Here is a 27,356-nt window from a genome sequence, read left to right as displayed (position 1 = left end):
AAAATACCGGGTAGATACAGCTTGTTATTGATATGCATTAAAACTTTTCAAAATAAACAAACTTCAAGTAAATCTCGGTCACCTCTAGTCTATCTTTCTTTTACATGCGCGGACACACACACATACACATACACATACACACGCACACATACACACACACACACACACACAAGTATTAAGATTTTTTTTACTTGGAATGAAAACCTAAAATAAATTTTTAAAGTAAAACTGGAGACGGAATTGTTGAAACCCAATTTTAACAGAAAAGAAATAAAAACGTATTGAATAAAGTAGCAGTTAATTTTAGAGATTGGGAGAGAAAGAGCTAATGTGAAAACAGTAAGCTAGGGGTCGGCAACCTTTTGGAGCATGAGGGCCAAAAAGCTATGCTGATTTATAAGCAGTTTTAGTTATATTGTCATGGCAACAATGTTATTAATATATAAATAAATTTTCTGTGCATTGTGAAAACAAGTATTAATATATAATATGATATTAAATAAGAATGTGAATTTTTAACAAAATACATCCAGTTTCTCAACTGTCACTGATTTAGTTCATTTATATTTATATTGTGACCTGAGTAATGTGGTAAACCAAACAAAATTCACTCGAGGGCCGAGCCAGAAGTTGCCGACCCTTGCAGTAAGCCAAGAAAAGGAACCGTTGTAAAGAAGTGTGTATGAAAAAGCAATGACGCAATTGGAAAAGCCTCACGTGAGTTTTCACTTTTCTTGCTTAGTTTAGCAGTCATTATTTGCCTCCAAATTAATCTATCAAATAATAAGGAACATTGTAATGATCCTGTTAGTTTTGTAAAGCTTATGAGATTATGTCAATGATGATTAGGTTAGCTAGTACAAAGTTTGACATAGGCACATTGGGTATGTTTTATGATAACAAAATAGAATCATTTCCAGGATTGAATCAAGGATGGGTGAAATGTGAGGTTTTAATAAAACAAGAATCAGATCAGTTAGATAAAACAGGGGTAGGAGTAGAGATGATGAATGACGTTTTTGAAGCTGAGAGAAAACAAAAGTTTCCAAATCAGTTGTCTGTGGAAGCAGATACAGGACACACTGCTGATAATAATGTAAAAAGAAAACTTTGAATATCGCCAAGAGCGAAATGCTCTTTTTCTTTAAGCTGTCTGGTGACATCCAAAGATTTAAGTAAGAAAATAAAGTTAAATAATTAATTATCTAAGAAAACATTAGTCTCTTTCTTTCTCCTGTATGAATCAATTAAATAAAATGAAACCTTAAAAACTCTCAGCGGACGTTTCCTTGTGTCCTTTCTGTGTGAAAAGACGCTTATTTAGTCTAGCTAAATAGATGAGATGATCGACTGCCACTCATTGAAGCAGTTATAGCAGAATACCCGACGTAGCCTGGGATTGGATAAAATAGGTGGATATATGTACTAGCAGAATACCCTGCATAGCCTGGGATTGGATAAAATAGGTGCATATGTACTAGCAGAATACTCAGCGTCGCCCAGGATTGTATGCAATGAGTGGATATATGTACTAGCAGATTACCTGGCATGGCCCAGGATTGGATAAAATTCATGGAATGTTTCCTAGCAAAACACTCGGCGTTGCCTGGGATTGGAAAAAATTGGTTGATATATGTACTAGCAAAATACCCAGCATCGCCCAGGATTGGATGATATAGGTGGATATATGTACTAGCAGAATAACTGGCATAGCCTGGGATTTGATAAAATAGGTGTGTATGTACTAGCAGAATACCCGGCATCGCCCAGGATTGTATGACATAGGTGGATATATACTAGCAGAATACCCAGCGTCCCCCAGGACTGTATGACATTGGTGGATATATGTACTAACAGATTACCTGGCATGGCCCGGGATTGGATAATGTGGGTTGTAATTATGAAAAATAATTGTCAAAATTTGTAACATATCCAAGAATTATGGGATTTAACAAGATACGTCCACATATATACTTACTGATTACCCGGAGTCACCCGGGATTGAATGAGATACATGCAAATGTATGCAAGCAGAATACACGGGTGCCTGGGATCCAATGAGATGGATGCAAATACCTACTAGCATAATACCTGGCATTGCCTTGGATTTAATTAGATTGATTGAAATATATACGAACAGAATACCTTGCGTCGCCCAGGATTTAATGAGATTGATTGAGATATATACTAGCAGACCACCCGGCGTTGCTCGGGATTGAATGAAATAGGTGAGAATATATATTAGAAAAATACCTAGCGTCACTTTGGATGAGATAAGTGGAAATATATATTAGCAAAATACCCTGCATCGACCTGTATTGAATGAGATAGATGGAAATATAAAGGATTTAATAATGCAGGTGCAAGTAAATACTAACAAAATACTTGGCATCGCCTGGGATTAAATGACATAGGTACAAATACAGAATAGACGAATACTTGGCGTTGCCCGCATTGTATTAGATAGCTGCACTTATACACTAGGAGAATACCCAGCGTTACTCAAACTTGAATGAGATACGTGTGATAATTTATTTGCAATATACCCGGTGTTGCCCGGGATTGAAGGAGATTGATGGAAATATATATTAGCAAAATTCCTTGAGATGTCCGAGATTGAATGAGATAGGGGCAGAATAATCAGCGTTGCTTTGGATTAAATTAGGGTGGTAGAATATAAAGTTTGTACCGGAAATAGCTTAAACAATTTTCTATCTCAAAATTACTTTATTTGTGAAGCTGATTCCGGATATGGCTTAAACAGTTTAGGATCTCCAAATTAGATTAATACATATATATTGTTGGTTTTCTATGAAAGTTTCCTAGGCCAGCTTCTTTATTTTTTAAAATTTTTATGTAATTATCCGGGAATGATGTGATGGTTGTAGCAATGAATAGAAAGAAGCATGATTATGTCAATTTTAAACGTGCTCTTGAGTTATCTTTTGGCGGTTGGGTTGGAGAAAGTAATGTCTGTTTTGAGGTAACAAAAAGTATGTGAAATTGTTTCATATATGTATTTAAATTACCCGTCTTAATGTAGGTAAAATTATTTTAAATATGTGTTCTATATTACCCATCCTTGCAAAGATAAAATTATTTCATATACATGCTGTAAATTACCTACCCTGGGTAAGATATACTTATTTAATACGTGTAATACCCGTCCTAGGTAGGTAAAATATTCTTTTGCTCGAAATAGCAAATGATACATAGACATTAAAAATTCCTCTCTCCTAAGAATAACAAATATATTCAAAATCAAATTCAATTTTCTCATTGTTTATACGACCCCAAGCAACGCCGGGTAGCCCCGCTAGTCTATAATATAAATCTCACCTGTCTGTTTAGATGTATGTATGTATGTTTGTATGTCTGCCTAAAACTTAACTTTCCATAGAGGTGACCGATTTTTACAAGATTGGAATTGCTTTGAAGCTCGACCCTTCGGACGACAAATATCGAAAAATTGGCTAAAAACATTAATTCTTTCACCCTCAACTGGGCACTTTTCTACATGGTGGGGGTCGTTTTTCCGCTGATATTTTCGAAAGTCATCCCCTCTTTTCGATTGACTAGCCTTAATTTAAACCTTTGCCTCTTCTGGTTTGGCGATGGATGCAGCGGCAAAGGTGTCACATTGTTTTTCACATTCTTTTCCTTCTTTGCGGTATGGGTTCAAGCCTGCCTGCCTGCTACCACCTTTTTTTTTTTTTTTTTTTTTGCTCAACACACAAATCCAAACACCCGAGCAATGCCGGGCACCCAGGCTAGTCTATTTTATAAAGGAAAGTTGTGTGTGTGTTTGTATATCTACTAACTTTAGTCATCTGCATCCGACCGGGTCAAAACTGGTCCAATCTAGAAGAGCAATCCCTCAGATGCATAATATATAAAAATTAGCAAAAAAAGATTAATTCTGTGGCAGTAAACTGGATCACTTTTTAGAAGAGGGGACAGTTTTTGTGTCCCATTTTTCGCAAGTCATCCATGCGTAATTAACTTAAACTATGTTTAAAAACCTTATTTTGCAGCATCATGACGTCATAAGCAGTCGTAGTCGTAATGGCAAGCGCGTTTGCCAGTAACATTTTTCCCTTCTTTTCCTCTTTCGCATTTCAGCTGTCGTGGCTTATTTTTTATGTATTTCGGGGGGGGGGGGTTGCACAGGCACTCGCTGCTATTTTGATTGAATGAAAAGTTGTCTTGGCAAGCGCGAAAGAAAAGTTGTTTTAACTCATTGGGGGAGGGGGGAGTACAGCGTATGGGCAATAAAAAGTGCTCAATATCCAGAGAATAGCTATTTCTGTTCATATCCCTTCTGCTGAAATATTTCATGGGGAGGTTGTTGTTCTTTTTTTGGGGGCAATTCATTTCTTTATTTTTGGAAATTGTTGTGCAAGTATTGATGAAAGTGCTCAATATCTTTAGTATAGTAGGTGTGTCCAAACTGAATTTCATGTCCATCCATATATATATATATATATATATATATAGGTACGGGCAAAAATGGACGGGCAAAAATAGGGGGACCTAGTTTTGAAAGCCGATTTACATAATGTTTCTGTAGGTTTCCGACTACTTTTTTATTGTATTTGAAAGATTAAAGACTAAAGTTAATTTCCAAAAGGAAAAAAAAAATATTTGTACACGTGAAAAAAAAGTTATGAAAAATGTTTTCACGGCGAGCTAACCAATTCAGCTAAATTTTGAAGTTAAATAAATTCGTTGTAAAAATCCTTTTAGAGATAAATATTAGTTTTCTGGGTCTATTTCAAAGATAATTAGTAAAGTAAAGTCCTAAGATATTGAATTAAAAAAAAAAACAAAAAAAAAACACCTTGTTTGTGCAAAAAAAAACTTAATTAGCCTTCAAAAAGCAAGTAATTTACCGTTCGCCAAAAACACAACAAACTAAAAAAAATGTAAACACGATTATAAGGAGGCCCAAAATTTCAACTAATCGAAACGCTGTTTCAAAATGAAATCATAATAGTAAAGGTGGGTAGGGGTGTCAGATTTCTTTTTTTTTTTTTTTTTGTTTCCAGGCGTGCATTCCAATTCTGAACGTTTGTATCAATTTTTATCATTTTTTAATTTAATTATTTTTTATGTTCCTGTTTTTAAATTAATTTTTCTTTTAATTATTGTTCGAGATTATATAAAATTATGTTACGCCGAAAGTTTCACATTCTTGCGAACAAGGAAATTATTAAAATCTTGCATATAAAAATTATGCAAAATCTGTAATTTAAAAAAAAAAAAAGTAGAAATATATTTGCTATTATCATTTTTTTTTTTGTGTGTGTGTGAAAATATTAAATAAACAATGCAGAATTCAATGGTAATATCGGTAGTTCGAGAAATTCATTTTTCTTCGAGTTATATCGAATTCATTAATATGAACTTTAGGGTCTTTTTTGTAATGTTCCTGTAAAAAAAATTTTTTTTTCATTGTTACAAATTACGGTACTTTATATAAAAAAAGCAAAAAATAAATTCTTGCGTTTTTTATTTACTACTGAAAATCATAACTTTAGTAAAGGTATTTTTTATTTAAAAAAATAATGCATTTCCACTCAGATTTAAAAAAAAAATAATTATATTCCACGATCATTATTTGATAAATACTGAAAATTTCATTAAAATTGGTTAATTTCCTGATTTTTGGTGAATTTTTAAGTAAAGGGAGGGGTCAAAATGTTTATAGATTTTCAGCATCGGCATTCATTTTGCCCGTACCTAATATATATATATATATATATATATATATATATATATATATATATATATATATATATATATATATAAAGTAACCTTGTCTGTCTGTCTATGTGATGACCAAACTATTCTGTTAATTTTTGATCTACAGACTTGAAACGTGATATATAAAGGATTTATACATGTGGAATATTAAATTTAATTGGATTAACCACATGTAATTTTTACTATTCCCAGCAGAGATTTAGATTATTACTAGCAGGCCGTCTAGCATTGTCCGGTCATAAAATAAGCTTAAATATGACATTTTAATTAATGCAGATGTCATATTTATCATTACAGTGTCAATACTATATTGATTATATAGTAGTAATTTCAAAAGTTTTTAAAAATATAACTTTAATGTCGTCACAAAATATCGAAACTAAAACATATAGCTCTCTAGATTTATTCGTTACCACCACATCCATACTTATATAAAAACTTCAAAAGTGACGCTGTTAAACCTATAAATGTGCATGCGTAGAGAAATAGTATGTCGACTTATGCCTCCTAAGTTCGAATTCTTTAAATTTGGACCCTTAGAAATTATTTTTTACCTGCTGAAAACCAAATCGAATTTTTCCACAGGTCCGAATACTTCATAAATCAAGTTTCAAGTATGTGGAACAAAAATTAATAGAGTAGTTTGGTAGAAACCGTTCCTTGAAATAGATAAAGATTTACTCTAAATGCTATGAAATTGCGTGTAATGTATAAAATATGCGCAAATAGAATTGTGCATAATAGTAAAATGAAACAAATCATCCAAAGAGAAAACAGAAAAAAAATAAATAGTAAATTAATAAAAGTTCTTTTTCAAAGGAATATGCAAATTAGTACAAACGACATCATGACGTTAAAATTTTAGACGGTGACATCGTGACGAGCAAATTCAGAGTTTTAATACAATAATAGGAATATATATATATATGGGCCTTCTAATAAGGATTGAAATCACTACTTATGATCTGTACTACATAGGTATACAATTACCTGAAGGTGCCCTAAAACTTAGAAAGGCCAGATAAAGTACAAAAAGGTTGTTTATAGACAATAACACATGCAGGTGAACGGAAGTCACAAATATCTTTTTATAACAACTTACATATTTGTATCTCCACAGCAAAACATGTGTCTGTAAACGTGATAACATGCCAAATATTCATATAACTAATACGTGTATATATATATATATATATATATATATATATATATATATATATATATATATATATATATATATATATATATATATATATATATATATGTCAAAACATCGTTAAACTCACTACTCGTTCAAGCAGCCGCCAATAGCGTAATGGTTAGGAGCCTTGACTGCCGTACAAACGGTTGGGTTTCAATCGTGGCTTGTGGTAGTTGCCTGTCTAGCCGCACTGATGAGCTGTGAAACAGCGAAACAGTACTGTATGTGGATGACTATATATATATATATATATATATATATATATATATATACTAGCAGTTCAGCCCGGCTTTGCTCAGGCCCTATGTACTGTTCATAACTTTATGTGCATATGTATATATATATATTAAAAAGTTTGACTCATGTCCAGGTTACCTACATCTAAAAATTCAAGTGTTAAGACCCCAAATTGGTGAAGAAGTTTGGTAGAGTTTGCAAAGGTCAATTCTTTCAACTTTGACTCTTGGCAGCCAAATTTTCACTCAAAAACTAATTAAAAAGCCTGCTGCATATCTGAATGCCCTTATGTAAAATTCCAAATGTTTAGACCAAAAATTGACTGAATAGTTTGCTAGAGACCACAAAGGTCAAATCTTTTAAACTTTGACCCCTTGAAAGCCAAATTTTCGGCCAAAAGCTGATTAAAAAGCTTGCCCTATGTCTGAATACACTTTATGTAAAATTTCAAATGTTGACTGAGTAATTTGGTAGAGACTGCAGAGGTAAAATTTTATTAACTTTGGCCCCAATTTTGACCCCCTTAACATTTACTGTTTTGGGCTCAAATTCAATTAAAAAGTTTGATTCATGTCCAAGTAAACTACATTTAAAATTTCAAGAGACCCAAAATTGGCGGAGGAGTTTGGTAGAGTTTTCAAAGGTCAAATGGTTTAACTTTGACCCCTTGAAAGCCAAATTTCTGGCCGAAAACCGATTAAAAAGATTTTCCAATCTCAATACCCCTTATGTCAAATCTCGAGTATGTAGACTGAAAATTGACAGAGTAGTTTGGTAGTGAAATGTACACATACAGACAGACAGACAATTTCAATATATAAGAAAAAAACTAAAATTAATAAATGACAATCAACGTTTTGTTCCTATTTCATAGGACATCATCAGGATTTGGTTGGAAAAATGCTGAAGAAACAGACTACAGACCCCCTGCAAGTGAAGAAGGAAAGAACTTTAGGTTCCTTCGTACACTGGAGAGAATTTATGTGTGTGTAGAAAGGTTGGATTATTATATAAGTTATAAAATGTATATGGCGATTAAGCTACACTGAATATTCCGCGTTTCATCAACTCTAGGATTCTTCAGGCTTATGCGCCTGAAGAATCCTAGAGTGGATGAAACACGGAATATTCAGTGTAGCTTAATCGCCATATACATTTTATAACTTACAAACTAGCTCTACCTATGTATTGAGCACTTTTGAAGTAAATACTTAAAGTTTACGCATAAATCTATACGTTCGTATATTAATTTTATGCGAGTAAATTAAGTAGTTATATATATATATGTATATACATACATATATATTCAAACGTCACTAATATACATACATATATATATATATATATATATATATATATATATATATATATTTACTGAACCGTTTTTTTATGCATTTTTATTTATATTTATTTGTTAGTTAATATCTTATTTATTTTGTTGAAATTATATAAGGAGAAACGGTTAAGGATATATAGATTAGTTACCTAGGATCTGCCTTCATAGATTTGGTATACATACGATACAAACAACTTCTTTAACGATAAACCAAACATTAAAAGCCACTAGGACTCCTCCAAAACCCTAATATCTAACGCCGGTATATACTCTATCGTGTAATAACTGCCACTAAACATATATAGGAGAAACACAACATAAGTAAGAAATAAGACTCAATGAACATAGAAGGAACATAAAGAACGGCAACCCCTTAAATGCACTTTTCTCCCATTGTGCTGAACATAGTCACTCGTTCAACTTTGCACGTGCAAAAATCATTAAATTCGTTGTAGATAGAGCTAAACGGAGACTTCTAGAATCAGCACTCATTTTAAATACTAGCTCCATCGCGCAGAGAAAAGGATTCTAAAATTTAGCCCCTATGATAGGAAATATAATAATATAAGAACAAAATACGAATGCAGATCCTGGGTAACTAATCTATATATCCTTAACTGTTTCTCCTTATATAATTTCGACAAAATAAATAAGGTATTAACTAACAAATAAATATATATATATATAGATATATATATATATATATATGTGTGTGTGTGTGTGTGTGTGTATTAGTGACGTTTGAATGTATATATATATATATATATATATAATAACTGACGACACTACCATCTATGGTAGCACATCTAAGACAGTAAATGACCAAGTTCTCTTCGATTCTCTCTCCTCTGATCTTGAGCACATGGTACAATGGGGAAAAGAGTAGCTGGTTACTTTTAATGCATCTAAAACCAAGCTTCTATCTTTACATCATCAACGTGCTGATCCACATCTGGCATCAATTAAAATGAATGGCTCTCGTCTTGGGGAGGCCTCAAGTTTTGACAAGCTTCTGGGCTTGACCTTTACTCCTGATCTTAAATGGAATACGTACATCAAATCTGTTGCCAAGGCCGCTGGAAAAATGGTGGGATCCTTCTATCGATCCAGTAGATATCTCACTGCTGATGCAATTCTCTATCTATATAAGAGCCAGATACGTCCAAGGATGGAATCTGTTGCCACATATGGGCAGGAGCTGCTAGAAAAGACTTGTCCTGCCTTGATGGGGTTCAAAATAGACTTTGTGGGAGATGTCCTTTTCTCTTCGCTGCAGCCTCTATCTCACAGAAGAGATGTTGCGAGTTTGTCTCTGCTTTATCGTTATTTTCATGGAAAGTGTTCGACTGAGCTTCAATCTATGGTCCCCCCTTGCCAAACTTTCACAAGAAACACTAGACTAGCTGAAAACATTATCAATAATTTTCCCCACTCTTTATCTGTGCCTAAACCTAAACATAGATTCCATGATCAAAGCTTCTTTCTTAGAACTGCACGCCTGTGGAATTGTCTTCCGTTTTCCTGCTTTCCAGCTGTCTATAATATGGTTGTCTTCAAGTCCAACGTGAACAAGTTTCTGATGAGCCGTTCCACTTAAGTTAACAAATTTACCAAACTTCCATTTCTATTGATTACTATATTGTCCTTTTGACTACTCTACACTCTTTAACCCTTATCCTTGAGTGGCCGATCGGCCTTGATAAGTGGTGACGCCTATGTAAAAAAAAAAAAATAATAATAATCCAACCTTTCTATACACACATTTATAAATTCTCTCTAGAGTAGGACGGAACCTAAAGTTCTTTCTTTCTTCACTTTAGGTGGTCTGTAGCCTGTTTCTTCGGAATTTTTCCAACCAAATCATGATAATGTCCCATGAAATAGGGACGAAACGTTAATTGCCATTTATTAATTTTAGGTTTTTCTTCTCATTTGCATGAGGTCAACCATCGTTTGTATTTTATTTTACTCTCTCTCTCTCTCTCTCTCTCTCTCTCTCTCTCTATATATATATATATATATATATATATATATATATATATATATATATGAGAGAAAGAGAAATTACCTGAAGTTACATTTTATGCACAGAAATAATATTAATATAAAGAAACACTTGAATAAAGAAAAATACTCAGCCCACATCCATTTTCCGGAATCCAAATTATGCAGTCAAACCACTTTTAAAATGAAGTTAACTTTTTACGATTATATATATGTGTGTGTGTGTGTGTGTGTGTGTGTGTGTGTGTGTGTGTGTGTGTGTGTGTGTGTGTGTGTGTGTGTGTCTAAAACTATATATAAAATCAAAAAAAACTTTTAAAAAATTTAATTTTTATATTTTTTATCATTCGTTAGAAAACTATTTAGTCAGTAAATCATTTAATCACCTGCAATCAATGCATCAACTTGCTCTCTTGAATTCATTAAACTCCTAATGTTAATTTAAGGGATCATCAGTTGTTTACCATGAAACACTGTTTCAGGGATTTAAAACAAACCTGTATATTAAATCATGGCTTCTCAGCAGTGTTGATCAAACACCACCTCCCTTAATCAGAAGAACAAAAAGAATGTTACAGATATTAGATCTGGTTTCCTACTCTTGATGGATTTAATGAGCCTATTCATGTTATAAAAATGTATTTCTTACCTGTGAGATTCATCTGTTTCCAAATTCAAAATGGATATATTATTTCATTTACCAGTGTTGTATATATATATATATATATATATATATATATATATATATATATATATATATATACTAGCGTGAATACTCGGCGTTACTCAGGTGGACATGAAATTCAGTTTGGACAGAGCTGCTATATTAAGGATATTGAGCAACACTCCCAGAAGAGAATGGAAGAAGTAGGTGACAACCTAGACACCCCCCCCCCGGCCAGAAAAAAATGAATCAAAACAATTTTTATTTCAATGAAAATAGCAGCGAGTGCCAAAAAAAAAAATTAGTTGCAAAAAAGAGAAAGAAGGGATCACTCAGATTGTTCACAAAACCACCCGTGTGCCCGATACTACTGGTCAGTATACAAGCCTTTCTAGACCTTTTTCTCACAACTTCCTGTGAGCTATGGTCATGTTCCATCCTATCTCCTCTGGGATCCTCCGACCACTCTGTTGTATAAGTTAAGATAAAAATGAAATGTAATAAGTCTTCAGACGTACCTCTCCACCGTACTGTATATCGATACCCTATGGCTGAATATGATAGCTTCCGTACATTCATATCTGATCTACCTCTGCATTCTATGTTTAAAAAGGATGTGTCCTCTATAGTATCAGATCTGACCGAATAGTTAATTGTAGGCATAGACCGATTCATACCATCTAAAAAATTCCAACAAAAACCTAACAGCCAGCCATGGTTCTCCCCAGAATGTGCTACAGCCATCGCACACAGAAATCACTTTTTCCATAGCTACCAACGTAACAGATGTACTGAGACTAAAGCTGCTTTCAGGACTGCCAGCAACCACTGTAAAAGAGTAATAGAAAATGCAAGAGAGCTATATGCTCAGTCCATTAAATCCAAAGAAGCTGAGCAGCGGCTTGGTTCCCACCAGTTTTGTCAAATAGCAAACAGGATCCTGAACAGAAGCGTGCATTCTATCCCAAACATCATCAATGGACCTGAAGTCATCTGCTAAGAACTTTGCAGCTTATTCTACCCTAAGCAACGAAGACCATCAACTGCCCATATTTCCTCCTATAACAGACAACACACTATGCAACATACAAATATCTGTGCGTGAGGTCGCCAAGCTAATAAAGAACCTTGATTCCAGTAAAGCAACTGGCCCTGACAGCGTTCCAGTTATAGTGCTGAAAAAGCTTCAACCAAAACTTGCTCCCATACTTACAAAACTGTTTAAGCGTTGCCTTAAAGAGAAGTGCTTTCCAACACCCTGGAAAACCCCATCAGTATGCCCTGTATTTAAGAATTCAGGTGAAAAGTCATCTCCCTCTCAGTACAGACCAATAAGTCTTCTGTGTATCATAAGTAAGTTGTTGGAATCCATATTAAATAAAGAAGTAGTCAACCACCTCAGCAGAAACAACATTCTTAGTGACATGCAATATGATTTTCGATCCGCAAGATCTACAGCAGATGTGCTAACGGTTATATCTCATAGGATTAGTGAATCTCTTGACAAAGGCTTCCTTTTCAGGGTAATTGCTCTTGACATATCGAAGGCCTTCGATAAAGTATGGCATAAGGGCCTACTTTACAAGATTTACAGCTACAGTATCACTGGAAATGTTTTCTCAATTATTAAATCATTTCTCTCTGATAGGCTCATAAGAGTAGTGGTTGACGGGCAGAAATCAGAGGCCCACAGTATTAATACTGGAGTCCCTCAGGGGTCCATCCTGGGCCCAACTCCCTTCCTGATTGTTGCGAGCCTGTCTTTGTTTTATCGTTATTTCCATGGCAGGTGCTCGTCTGAGCTCCAATCCCTCGTCCCCCCTCGTCAATCTTTCACGAGAAACACCCGTCTGGCTGAAACTACTGTCAATAATTTTCCCCACTCTTTATCTGTACCTAAATCCAAACATAGATTCCATGAGCAAAGCTTCTTTCTTAGAACTGCACGCCAGTGGAACTCTCTGCCGCTTGCCTGTTTCCCACCTGACTACAACTTCGACGTCTTCAAGTCCAACATAAACAAACTCTTGACAAACTGCCCCCTTAAGTAAGACACTCTATCAAAACCCCAATACTAAGATTACTACAATACTATCTCATTGATTACTGTACATGCAATAACCCTTATCCCTGAGTGGCCTTCAGGCCTTGATAAGTGGTGATCCCCATGTAAAAAAAAAAAAAAATGATCTACATAAATGATCTCCCAAAACATATACTTAAATCATTCGTTGACATCTTAGCTGATGACACGGCCATCTATGGCAACACATCAAAGGGCGTAAATGACAAAGTTCTCTCTGATTCTCTCTCCTCTGATCTTGAGTGCGTGGTACAGGGGGAGGGGGAGAGGTGACTGGTTACTTTTAATGCATCCAAAACCAAGCTTCTATCTTTACATCATCAACGCTCTGATCCCCATCTGGCATCAACTGAAATGCATGACTCTCGTCTTGGGGAGGCTCCATGTTTTGACAAGCTTCTGAGTTTGACCTTTACTCCTGATCTGAAATGGAATACGTACATCAGGTATGTTGCCAAGGACGCTGGGAAAATGGGGGGATCCTTCTACCGCTTCAGAAGATATCTCACTACTGATGCAATTCTCTATCTGTATAAAAGACAAGTACGTCCAAGGATGGAGTACTGCTGCCACATCTGGGCAGGAGCTGCTAAAAGCAGCCTATCCTGCCTTGACAGAGTACAAAATAGACTTTGTGGCTTAGTGGGGGATGCCCTTTTCTCTTCCCTCATCCTTCCTCCCACAGAAGAGACGTTGCAAGCCTTTGTTTTATCGTTATTTCCATGGCAAGTTCTCGTCTGAGCTCCAATCTCTGGTCACCCTCGCCAATCTTTCACAAAAAACACCCGTCTGGCTGAAACTACTATCAATAATTTTCCCCACACTTTATCTGTGCCTTAATCCAAACGTAGATTCCATGAGCAGAGCTTCTTTCTTAGAAGTGCACGACTGTGGAACTCTCTTCAGTTTGCCTGTTTCCCACCTGACTACAACTTGGATGTCTTCAAGTCCAACATAAACAAACTCCTGACAAACCGCTCTCTTAAGTAAGACACCCTATCAAATATCCAATACTAATGATTACTACGATACTATCTCATTGATTACTGTATATGCAATAACCCTTATCCCCGAGTGGCTTCCGGGCCTTGATAAGTGGTGACCCCTATGTAAAAAAACAAAACAAAACAAAAAATCATCTCTCTGAGCCTCCATTATAAATGTCATTCCCATTATATGTGTCATCCCGTTAAGATATGTCACACCAATATAAACAGATTGATATATGTCATCTCAATATACATCCTGAGATATACACTCCCTTCGATATAAACACTCAACGATATGTACACACACACTGATATACTGTCTCGATACATATGCACACATGACTATTCAACACATATGTTGTGAATATGGATTATCTCCTCTTTAATAATCCAAGCTATAAAAGCTGTACATTTCCGTTTCTCAAGTAGATGAGTAGCAAGATTCTTAATTGAATAAAAGATTACTAGGCGGAATCCCTTGTTCTGTTTTCATTACAATTTATTCAATTAAGAATGGAACAATTTATGCAACCGGAGCGATTTATCTCTGATCCAGAAAGCGATTCAGCCAACAAGTGCTGAAAACATTCAACAAAATTATTTTGGATTCTGTTACTTACGAAGAAGCAATCAATGTACTGAACGCTACATAAAGCCCAAAACTGAGACTCGCTGACAAGAATCAGGCGAAACATTAACTTAAGAGCCTTCAGACTCGGGGCAAAGATTGCAACTTCTGCCCACTAACGGCATTAGAGGCACAAGAGCAACACGTTTTGGATACCTTCATTAACAGTTAACGTACGGCAACATTTTCTTGGGAATAAGACCCTTACACTTAGAAATGCTTACGAGCAAGCCTATACCTTGTAATGTGCTCAGTGAGAAATTTGGTGGAGGAGAATGTTGTGAACATGGATTATCTCCTCTTTGATAATTCAAGCTCTAAAAGCTTGGATTATCAAAGTTTCCGCTTAAAAGATTAGACGGAATATCTTGTATTGCTTTCATTACAATATACGACACTAAATGACGAAACTATGTTTTTTTTTTAGCCTAGGTTAGAGATTGTAACACTCGGTATCTTATGAAATATTGGTTTTTAAAGATGATTTTTAACTTTAAGAGTCGTCTTATACACCGAAATATATATATATATATATATATATATATATATATAATATATATATATATATATTATACATATATATACACACACACACACATATATATATATATATTATACATATATATACACACACATATATATATATTATACATATATATATACACACACACACATATATATACACACACATACATATATATACACACACATATATACACACACACATATATATACACACACACACATATACACACACACATATACACACACACACATATACACACACACATATATATATATATACACACACACACATATATACACACATATACATATATATATATAACCACACACATAAACACTGATAAGCAAATTTAGTAAATGTATCAGTAATCCATTATAAAAAGTTGTATTTTGTGTGTGCTAATCTCAGAAACTACACAAGATACACTTGCAAAACTTATATATTACAATTCAGCCTGAGGTAAAAAAAAAAAAAAAAAAATGATCACCGTAAAGTTTATATGGACGAAAATCTGATCGTTGAAAAAATTGATCAAAATCCATAAGTAGAATAACTTGTTTAAACAGAAAACAAAATGAAAACCACAATTCATACGAAAACCGTATTTATATATATATATATATATATATATATATATATATATATATATATATATATATATATATATATATAAATTCTCTGGAAAAAAAAGGTTGCTTTGTTCAAGCGTACACTATACCTTTCATGTCTCCTCATTTGAAGGATGGGTTTCAATCATTTCAAACCAAAGAGATTGCTTCGGTTCCAAAGCCATCCTCTTGGCTTTGATTTCTCTAAACAGCAAGCAGAGACAGCGCAAAAATCATTAACCCATTATTTGCGTGAATCATTAATTGAAGTAACTGATAAGCTCAAGAATCGGACATTTACTCTTAGACATCCTTACTATAAATAGAAAGGAATTGTTCCGAATAATATTTAAAAGGAAACACACTGGCATTATATTTGATTACATTACTACCTAAATAATGATTGGCTTTATTTAACAGTTAATTTTTGTTTTGTTTCATTTTTTTTTTTTAATAATGTTCCAAATTTTAGTTGCATGCAGACAGGAAATCTGAAATAAATTACATCACATTACATAAAGAAAAAAGGGAAAAAAATTGCTGGGAAAAAACACACTTTTTAAAAAGAAGAATGTTGTATAATGGAGTACCAACATGGCATATCGAGATGTGTACTTGTCATCATTATGTGTGTACGTGTCACTAAACTTGTCTATGATATGGTTTTATTATACTTTGACAGCTTTTATCAACATTCTTCATACTCATCTCTTGTTTATCTCTCCAGTTAGATAGATAGATAGATAGAGAAAGATAGATACAGAAATAGATAGAGAACTAGATCGAGAAATAAATCGATAATACACAAAGATAAATAGATAGATCGACAGACAGATAACTTACAAATACTTTCTTGTGTTCGACCTACTACTATATAACAAGAATACCCGTCCCAGGATTGTTTTATCGTTATTTCTATGGCAGGTGCTCGTCTGAGCTCCAATCCCTCGTCCCCCCTCGCCAATCTTTCACGAGAAACACCCGTCTGGCTGAAACTAGTCAATAATTTTCCCCACTCTTTATCTGTACCTAAATCCAAACGTAGATTCCATGAGCAAAGCTTCTTTCTTAGAACTGCACGCCAGTGGAACTCTCTGCCGCTTACCTGTTTCCCACCTGACTACAACTTGGACGTCTTCAAGTCCAACATAAACAAACTCCTGACAAACTGCCCCCTTAAGTAAGACACTCTATCAAAACCCCCAATAGTAATGATTACTACAATACTATCTCATTGAGTACTGTACACGCAATAATCCTTATCCCTGAGTGGCCTTCGGGCCTTGCTAAGTGGTGATCCTCATATAAAAAAAAAAAAAAGTGGTGACTCCTATGTAAAAAAAAATTTAAAAAAACATTGTCACAAGTTCATAAAAACCAGAAGTATCTGAATTTTCACAAATGGCTTCCACCTCCTCTTTGTCTCATTTGCATCAAACTAAACCAAATATAGCCCATATTACTCATCCTTACGATTTGTAGCTATGTTCTAAATTTCATAATAATCTGTCAATTAGTTTCGGTGTGAATTCTATGTACAAATACATAACTTTATATAAATAGAGACTAGCGGAGATACCGGGCATAATCCAATGTTATGAATAACAATAAGAGTTTAAAAATGTGTAACATCCTTCTTTAACCTCATCCTCTTTCTCTCTTTCAAATGGTTCAATATAATGAGAGGTTATCAGCAGCTGACTTACTATTTGACCTAATTTCAATGGGTTTTTTTTTTTCATAATTACTAGTTCTTATTGAAAGAAAGTCATTTTTCTGTTCCCCACCCCTTCTGCAGTAATTTGGTATGTAGTGACCTTGAAATAGATATTGCAATATTTGTTTTTACCATAACTAGCTCACGATCAGATCATATGAAATCCGTTGATGTAAGGTTTGAAAGTGTATCTTTGGTAGTTGCTGAGTTTTAGCAGGATATGCACATATAGGTGGAAATACGAACTTTCATTACATATAGTAGATAATTAATTCTACTTATTTGGATTACTTGCATTATTCAGAATACTGTTCTCATTTTGAGTGTTATTTTAACATTGTTTCGGTCAATGTAACCTCCGACCTTCTTCAGGTGTAACTTGTCGAACTCGACAATCTACAAAAAATTTTGAAGTGAACCGTTTATATAATCCATGAGAGTAGCACGTTCTTGTTCTGTCAGTCATGGTTGGAGGATTATTATTTATTTATTATTTTTTATTATTATTATTATTATTATTATTATTTTTTATTATTATTATTTTTTTTTTATTATTATTATTATTTTTTTTTTTTTTTATTATTATTATTATTTTTTTTATTATTATTATTATTTTTTATTATTATTATTGTTGTTGTTGTTGTTGTTGTGGTGGTGGTGGTGGTGGTGGTGGTGGTGGTGGTGGTGGTGGTGGTGGTGGTGGTGGTGGTGGTGGTGGTGGTGTGAATAACATGCCCTTATATTTCTTATATTATCCAGGTACCCAATGAACCCTGGGTCATTGCGATGCGCTAAAAAGTAATCTGTACTTATCTATGACCAAGGGTTTCCAGGGACATCGGAGATGGCACAAATCAGCTGCACAGCCCCAGATTGTAAAACCACCTTTGACAGTAATCTGGCATTAGAAATTCTCATCCATCTGATTGATATCCATACCAACATGGCTCATCCCCAGCTTGTGCCTACCATGGCTACATCAGCTCCAACTAAGGTAGAAGAGGTCAAGTGACCCACTGTATCAGCTGCAGGTTCAAGGATTTTGCCTACTTTGAGCAGAGATGGGGTGACTATAAATCCGTCTGTCACAGCTAACAGAACAATCACTTGAGGAGACGGTTTCCCTCATTGAGGATAAAGAAAATGGGAAATGCTCCGCCGGCCACCTCCTCATAAATAGCAATGAGCCCACCACCTAATCACCAGCTCATACGGGGGGGGGGTCAGAACTACCTACAGGACCATAGATCATGTACTACCTCCAACCATAATTCTGGCTGTCAGTATAAATTTTCTCAAGGCAACCCACCCTGAGGTTACTGCTGCCAATCTCACCAGAGGCCCATTTCAAGAGCAGACAGGATGAGAGTTTGCCTGGCATATAACCACAAATGCTCTCACTGTGGCATACTCCATCACTTTGAAAAGGTTTGCCGACGCAGTCAACAAAAATGCAATCTCGCCGCAAATGATAGTATAATGGCTGTATTTGATGCTCTCTGCTCCATCAAAACACCCCCCCCACACACACACACAGTTCCTGAGACACAATCTTTTGTCCTTAAATACTACATATACAATGACCTATGCAGATTATAGGAACGTTGAGTGTTCAATCCACAGTCATTCATAAACGTTGATATACAAGTCATCCCCTCGGACATCGCAGACATCAGTATACTCCCTTACTTCCACAGCCCCTCTTATCATCTCATGTGAAATAGCAATTTTTTTTTTTTTTCATTTATCATTAGGTTGTTTATTCATATTATTTTAGCTGTAGACAGTGACACATGTGAAATCAACTGACATGTTTTTATAGCATGACATAAAACACTGATAGGCAGTGCTCACTGCTCGACAGTGTCATGTTGAAAGAACGCGTTTCCTTGAGAAATTGAACGATGTGAACAGTTTTTCTTTGTTTAAAGAAAGAAAAGAGTGGGTGGTGGACGTTTTACATTAAATTTATAACGTGAAGTGAATTACTATCTTAAAGATAGTAAACATATCTGGGGGGGGGGACGCGTAATCGTATGAAACCCAAACACAGTCTAATTTTTATTTTTCCCTTAACAGCGTTTTGGTTAGGAGCAAAATGTATTTATTCTGATACGACACTTATCCTTTCTGCTCTCAAGCTAGAAGGATTTCTACTTTAGTTAGTGAAGCAATTTTTATCCCAATCTATAATGTTAAACTGACCTTTTTTCAAACTCTGCCCTCGTGGGAAGCAAGTAAATAGAGAGCGCGGCAGAGGCAAAGGGTAAAATTTTACCGCCGAAAATACCTGAATCCTTTTCATTTTTAAAATAACATGAATAGGAAAAAAAAATGAACAGGGTCTATGTTTTGTTTTAATGTTTTTAAATTGTTATTGCTTGGCAATAAAAAAAAAATATTAATAAAAAGATGCTTTCAGTTTCTTTCATAGTCAGCTGTTGGGAAAATGAATAAATATGATTAATGGTGATCATTCAAACATGATTTTGAATGTTGAAAAGAAAAAGATATCTTTTATAGTAAAAGCAATTTAAGATTTTTTCGAAATTAGTATTCTGACCTTGACGTTATCCATTGGTTCAATAAAAATAGACAAAGGTTATATTTCATCGTGATTTTCTGTTTTTAGCACTTGATTCACTAAAGAAGACATACGTTAACATAAGTAAAAAATGAATGAAAGTTCAACTAGTTCATAAAAGAAAAAAACAGCCAGAAAAGGCCGTGCAGTGCACGTCGTAGTTATCACGCAAAATTGTATCCCGTGGTGATGGGAACTTTGCGGATAGGGGTGGGGATAGTTACCGCTTAGTTAACACTACTCCCAGGTCCACACTGACTCGGAAAAGTGGTAGTACCTATCATGGACCTATCTATGGGTTAAACAGAAACCATCGTTAACAAACTGTTTAGAAAAGACAGGTCCACATAACAAATTGATCTACACAATAACTATATACGGCTTCGGCATATAAACTGATCTAACGACGGTTAGATATGCCGTAAAACTCAACAACCAATCAAGACCTGACACAGATAAACTCAGACAGTAGATATATTATAGCACTAGGATCTGACTTGCTCAGGGATTTTAATCGTGGATGCTCCGACGAACTACAAGCCCTTGTACCCCCTCAATGTAAATACCCCCGACAAACCTGACAAGCCGCAAAGTTCCATCCCTACACAGTAGAGATCCCTCGGTGTAAGAAAGCCTTCTACTCTAATAGTTTCTTCCCCAGAACTGCTAGATTTTGGAATTCCCTTTCCGGTTCCTGCTTCCCCAACTATACTGACATGCAGAAGTTCAAGTGTAATGTGAAGAGACATCTTGTTGTGCAATTCCCTACATAGTATTCCTGCAACTTACGTCCCTGATAGTAGCCCCCAACATCAAAGTGACAACTGTGTCTGGTTTGGGGTGGAAAGATTATAATAAAAAAATTATATCACGTAACGAATTATCGTATTTTTAGCAAGATGCATAATTATTTATCGATCTTTTTCCTTTTTTGGTATCGATTCTTCAAAGCATTTCCTATTTAATGGTATATTAGCAATATGGGGTTATTGGGTCCACTAAAAGAAAATTATTAATTTATTTTTCAAAGATTTAAAAGTAGTGTTTTTTGTAAAAATAATGAATATAATATATATATATATATATATATATATATATATATATCTGAAACAATTATTATTTATATATTCAACGAATTTGGCACTTCTAAACCAAAAAGATGAAAAATTAAACACATTCAAAATCCGGATTTTCAACCATAAGATCTGATACGTACAGAGTTATTTATTTATTTATTTATTTATTTTTTTACAAGGTAGTTACCATTTATCAAGGCCTGGAAGCCACTTGGGGATAAGGGTTATCGCGTGTACAGTATGTTAGTATTAGAGATTTGATAATGTGTTTTACTTAAGGGGGCGGTTCATCAGGAATTTGTTTATGTTGGACTTGAAGACATCCAGATTGTAGTCAGGTGGGAAACAGGCAAATGAAAGAGAGTTCCACAGGCGTGCACTTCTTAGAAAGAAGCTTTGTTCATGGAATCTACATTTTGGTTTTGGCACAGATAAAGAGTGGGGAAAATTTTTGAAAGTGGTTTCAGCTAGACGGGTGTTTATAGTGAAAGATTGGCGTGGGGGGACAGAGATTGGACCTCAGACGAGCACTTGCCATGGAAGTAATGATGAAACAAAGACAGACTCACAACGTCTCTTCTGTGGGAGAGAGGTTGCAGGAAAGAGAAAGAGGCATCCCCCACTAAGCTATTTTGTACTCTGTCAAGGCAGGATAGGCTGTTTTTAGCAGCTCCTGTTCAGATGTGGCAACCGTACGCCATCCTTGGACATACTTGCCTTTTATATAGATAGAGAATTGCATCAGTAGTGAGATATCTTCTGGAGCGGTAGAAGGATCCTACCATTTTTCCAGCGGCCTTGGAAACTGATTTGACGTATGTGTTCCATTTCAGGTCAAGAGTGAAGGTCAAGCCCAGAAGCTTGTCAAAACATGGAGCTTCCCCTAGATGGGAGCCATCCATTTCAATTGATGCCAGATGGGGATGGGAGTGTTGATGATGTAAAGATAGGAGCTTGGTTTTAGATGCATTAACAATAACCAGCCACCTCTTCCCCCACTGTACCACGCACTCAAGATCAGAGGAGAGAGAATCAGAGAGAACTTTGTCATTTATGGCCTTTGAAGTGTTGCCATAGATGGTCGTGTCATCAGCATAGATGTCAATGAATGATTTAAGTATGTGTTTTGGGAGATCATTGATGTAGATCGGGAAGAGAGTTGGGCCCAGGAATGACCCCTGAGGGACTCCAGCATTAATACTGAGGGCCTCTGATTTCTGCCCATCAACCACTACTCTTATGAGACTATCAGAGAGAAAAGATTTAATGATTGAGAAAACATTTCCAGTTATACCATAGCTGGAAATCTTGTGAAGTAGGCCCTTATGCCATACCTTATCGAAAGCCTTTGATATGTCAAGAGCAATTGCCCTAGAAAGGAAGCCTTTGTCAAGAGATTCACTAATCCTATGAGATATAATCGTTAGCACATCTGTAGATCTTGCGGAGCGGAAACCATATTGCATGTCACTAGGAAGGTTGTTTCTGTTGTGGTGGTTGACTACTTCTTTATTTAATATGGATTCCAGTAACTTACTCATGCCATACAGGAGACTTATTGGTCTGTACTGAGAGGGAGACGACTTATCACCTGAATTCTTAAATACAGGGCATACTGATGAGGTTTTCCAGGGTATTGGAAAGCACTTCTCCTTAAGGCAATGCTTTAACAGTTTTGTAAGTATGGGGGCAAGTAATATCTACAATGTATATGTTTATAGATTATATATTATAGTTTATATCTACAATACAAGTGTTTATCTACAATCCTCACCCTCTCTTCAATACAATATATTTTGTTCAGTTTCGGCTGATTATTTTAAGCATTATTGTAAGAACAAATAAAGAAGAGGGGTTGTAGGGATATATATATATATATATATATATATATATATATATATATATATATATATATATATACAGAGAGAGAGAGAGAGAGAGAGAGAGAGAGAGAGAAAGAGAGAGAGAATTCTTCACTTAATAATCGGTGAAAATCTCATATTGATTGGATAATTACTTGATTTTTGATAGATTTTTAAAGAGAGACTCCGTCAAAAATACTTACTCCCTCCTTCCATATTCCTATGTTTCCTGACTGCACTGACATTGTAAAGTTGAATGTAATAATCAAAGAAGAAAGCGCCCGTGTGTGTGTGTGTGTGTGTGTGTGTGTGTGTGTGTGTGTGTGTAGTTATACAACTTACCGAAGGATGGGATCTGCGAGAGAGAGAAATTAAAGATGGCAGCTATGGATTTATAAGGTGTAGTCTCGTGGAATCTCATCTTCCACTGCACACGTATGCAAATGGAATGGGGTCAGTTTTCTAATAAAATGCCTATTGGCAGAGGTGGTTGAGAGAACACGTGCTGGAAGTTGAGAGAGAAAATTGACAGTGATGAATTCTGGCTGAACTTTTGCTGAGTGTATTTATTATATTTTGTTTTGCTGTTTACCAGCCCATTTATTAACTGCAAACATGCAGAAACTCAAGTGTTATGTGAATAATAGACATCTCACTGCTCAACTCCCTATATAGTATCCCTGCAAATTTGGTCCCAAATAGTAGCCCCTTGCGTTCAAGTAACACTATGCCTTGATTGAGGTGAAAAAGCAGCAATAAATAAATAAAGGTAAATTTACTTTCTCTCCATCTAAACATTCGCCTTTAAAATTATGACTTTTAAAGATTTTCGGGTATGCTGAAAACGAATATTACATTTCAATTTGGGGCAGGCAAGTAGCTTTCTGGATATTAAGACATTTTTTCCAAGGTATTACTTAACAAATGTCAATGGCGTTCGCCATTCTTAACATGTGGAGGAGGAGGTGTATGTGCATAAGAACTTTTCAGTTGGGAAAAACATGGTCGCCAGTAAAAATATAATGGATTACATAAAGGGCTTAATATCCAGAAACTACTTGTCTTCGCTAAATTTGAACGTGATATTCTTTTTCAGCATATCTGAAAACCGTTAAAAGTCGATTTTCACGGTGAATGCTGAGCCTCAGCATTCACCGTGAAAATCGACTTTTAACGGTTTTCAGATATGTCTTTCCACCTCAGCATTGCTGAGGTGGAAAGACAGTAAAAAAAAAAATAAATAAATAAATAAATAAAAAATACGGCGGACGTGTGCACGAGCTTTCCCCACCCTTTCTCTGTTTTTAATTTCGTTTTTCTTTTTCTTTTCTTTTTTTAAAATTTTTCAGCGGATTACCATCGAATGACCACTAGTCTACCAAATTACCCAATAAAAAGAGCAAAAAAAAAAAATCAATATTTCAATATTTATAGGGGTACTCAATTTCTAATGTGAAATTTTAACTAAAAACATTAACATCGAGTGGTTCTGAAATGGGTGATCGATTTATAAAACGTTGCATTAGAAATTGAGCATCCCCTACAAATATTTAATTAGTGACTTTTTGGTCCATCTTTTATAATCTGGTAAAGGTACTCATGCAGAGAGTGATGATCCGTGCTGAAATAATAACGTTATTATTTAAAAAGCCATTCTTAACATGGGGAGGGTGTTTTGTATCTATTCTGTTCTGTACTTTAACATTACAATCGAATAAAAAAAAACATATAAAACTTTAATTAAACGTGGAAATACGATTTTAAAAAAATAGTGCGGATCACTCTCTGCATTAGCACCCTGGTAAACTAGTATCCATTCTATAATAATCCGTTAAAAAAAAAAAAAATTTAAATAGAGAGGGGGAGAAATCTTCTTCGGGTCGGACAAAATACATAAATAACATTTAAATTACTATATAATATATAGTTATGTTTAAATTAAACAGTTTAATTCAATAGTATATACTCAATTATTTTCCTATAACTCTCCAACTGGGCAACGCCTGGTAAATACAACTAGTTTGTTATAAATTGTTTATTTATCCTATAAAAACAATTTTAAATGAAAAAGACATCGGTTCAGATGAAGTAATGAATTGATTAATCTGTAAACTCCTTCATACGTAAACAAAAACATTTTGACGGACTTGAACGAGAATCACCCTTCCTTTAATTTTTATAGTTTTAGATGTTGAGGTGGTTATTCCGAAAGCATGAGGAGATTGGGGATGTTTATACTACGTTGGGTTAGGTCGTAAAAAAATACCAACTGCAGAATACCGGTTAGAATTATAGGAGTGGGGTGTCTCGTTCAGGTCCGCAGTTTTTTTTTTTTTTTTTTTTTCTTAAAAAAAAAAAAACATGCAGCTATAATCAAGTAACAATCACTGAAGTTAGCCTAGTCAGTATTTAAATGGGTGGCAATTCGGGAATATCAGGTAGTAAATAAATAAATAAAACTGGTTCCCAATAGCTTTGGTAGCTGTGAGGGTTGATTGCAAATCGACAACTTAAATGAACAGCAGCCCCGGCAACAACAGTAGTTGTGATCTGCGCCGACGCCCGACCACATGCCGGTGATTATAGATAGATTTCCGATTTTCAACAGAAAACATGTTTACTTTTTTTTTTTTTTTTTTTTTACAAACAAACGTGATATTTCCTTTTTTTATTATTATTGTTTATGCTTCTTTCTTTTCTTTTTTTAACCGTGAAATCGTTCAATAAAAAACATTAACACCGAATTAAATGTAATTAATATGCAAATATTAGTGACAATAAGAAAAATTATTTTATTTATCTTACCTAAATATCGAACAAGTGTGTCTCGGTAAATGTCCACTTCGGCTGTTTTTTCTGGGGGTGTTTGGGTTAGACTCACTCCCGTCTTCGGAGGATGATCACCCCCACCCGTTACCGATTTTTCATTATTGGTTGAAGGAGAAGCCATGTCGGTTTCGTCAGCGATCTAAACCTCCGAAAAGAGTTTTTCGCGTATGATCACTCTCTTCTTTTTGCATTACTCATCATTTATTTTTCAAAAAAGAAAAGAAAAGGAACCTGTTATTAAGACATGTGTTCGTTCGTTGTTTCATATTTGACCGCACCATTGCTGGGTGGGGCTATACCACGTGACACCTTTGCAAGGAGGGGAGATGGCGAGGTATAGGAAAAGTAGCGAAAAACTAAAAATAATATACTTAGTAAACTGAAAGCTTTTGTTTTATTATTTCTCTTTTTTTAAACCCAAAATTATTGTTTGTTAATTTAGTTTCATCGATTCATATTACGTTTGTAGAATGAACTATCAAAAATAAGAAATCGAAGTACCCGCCCCCTTAAAGTAACTAACCAATCACAAGCTAGCATCTTTTTTATTATTTCGCTTTCTGTCTCATTATTTTTGGCAGCTCTTAGTTCTTGGGGGGGGGGGGCTTTTTTTGTTTTGTTTTTGTTTTTGTTTTCTTTAGGAGGAGGGAAGGAAGAGGGGGATATTCCTCCCAGACATTATTTTCTCTTTCTTTCTAATAAAAATTAAAATTAAAAACAAAACGGCTATTATGAAACTGTGCACAAAATAGAACCGAAATTATGGACAGAGAAAAGTTAATTTTGTTCACTTAAGTTGTGGCGTTCGAACCTAAAAATGTTACAAGCTACTATAAGCTGCTCTTTCTTTCTGTCTCCATGCATTAGTTTTTTGTTTTGATTGTATTTTTTTTTCCTTTTCGTTTTTTTTTTTTTTTTTTTTTTTTTCTAAATCGAATGAAGACAATCAGTAGCGCTACTAGCAGTGTCAGAAATCGTCATTAAAAATGCGTGGTAAAAACTTGACTTACTATCTTTCGTAGCTTAACTACTTGAAAAATTTAATTTAACCCCTAATTTTTTTTTTTTTTTCAATAAAAGGAGCAAAGACAAAATTTCAAAATAATAACAAGTTTAATAGCAAAATATGCAATATTTGTGGGTTTTTTTTTAAATCGGTTTTCTTTAAAAAAAAAAGATTTCAAGAAAATCAACGAATTTTAACTTACTTCGACAATAATAAATATATATAAATTCTCAAAAATCA

The 27,356-nt window shown here is 34.7% G+C and overlaps 1 protein-coding gene across 2 annotated transcripts in view; it reads right to left on the bottom strand.

Annotated features, from left to right (window-relative positions):
- The window catches only part of LOC145291027 (mitochondrial fission process protein 1-like), a 58,678-nt gene extending 32,102 nt beyond the window's left edge, over nucleotides 1–26,576 (bottom strand). Inside the window, exon 1 of one of the 2 annotated variants that reach the window (XM_080136536.1) lies at nucleotides 26,087–26,576. In XM_080136536.1, coding sequence (XP_079992662.1) covers nucleotides 26,087–26,231 — 145 coding nt within the window. In that variant the 5' untranslated portion in view covers nucleotides 26,232–26,576. Of the gene's footprint in view, nucleotides 1–23,623; nucleotides 24,346–26,086 lie in introns of those variants that run through there. The other variant, XM_080136542.1, reaches the window with a different exon arrangement.
- Between the last annotated feature and the right edge of the window lie 780 nt (nucleotides 26,577–27,356).

The sequence above is a fragment of the Euprymna scolopes genome, chromosome 2, assembly GCF_053919585.1.
Source record: "Euprymna scolopes isolate OS-2025 chromosome 2, ASM5391958v1, whole genome shotgun sequence".
Classification (NCBI taxonomy): domain Eukaryota; kingdom Metazoa; phylum Mollusca; class Cephalopoda; order Sepiida; family Sepiolidae; genus Euprymna; species Euprymna scolopes.
This window is presented reverse-complemented; position numbering and strand designations above follow the sequence as displayed.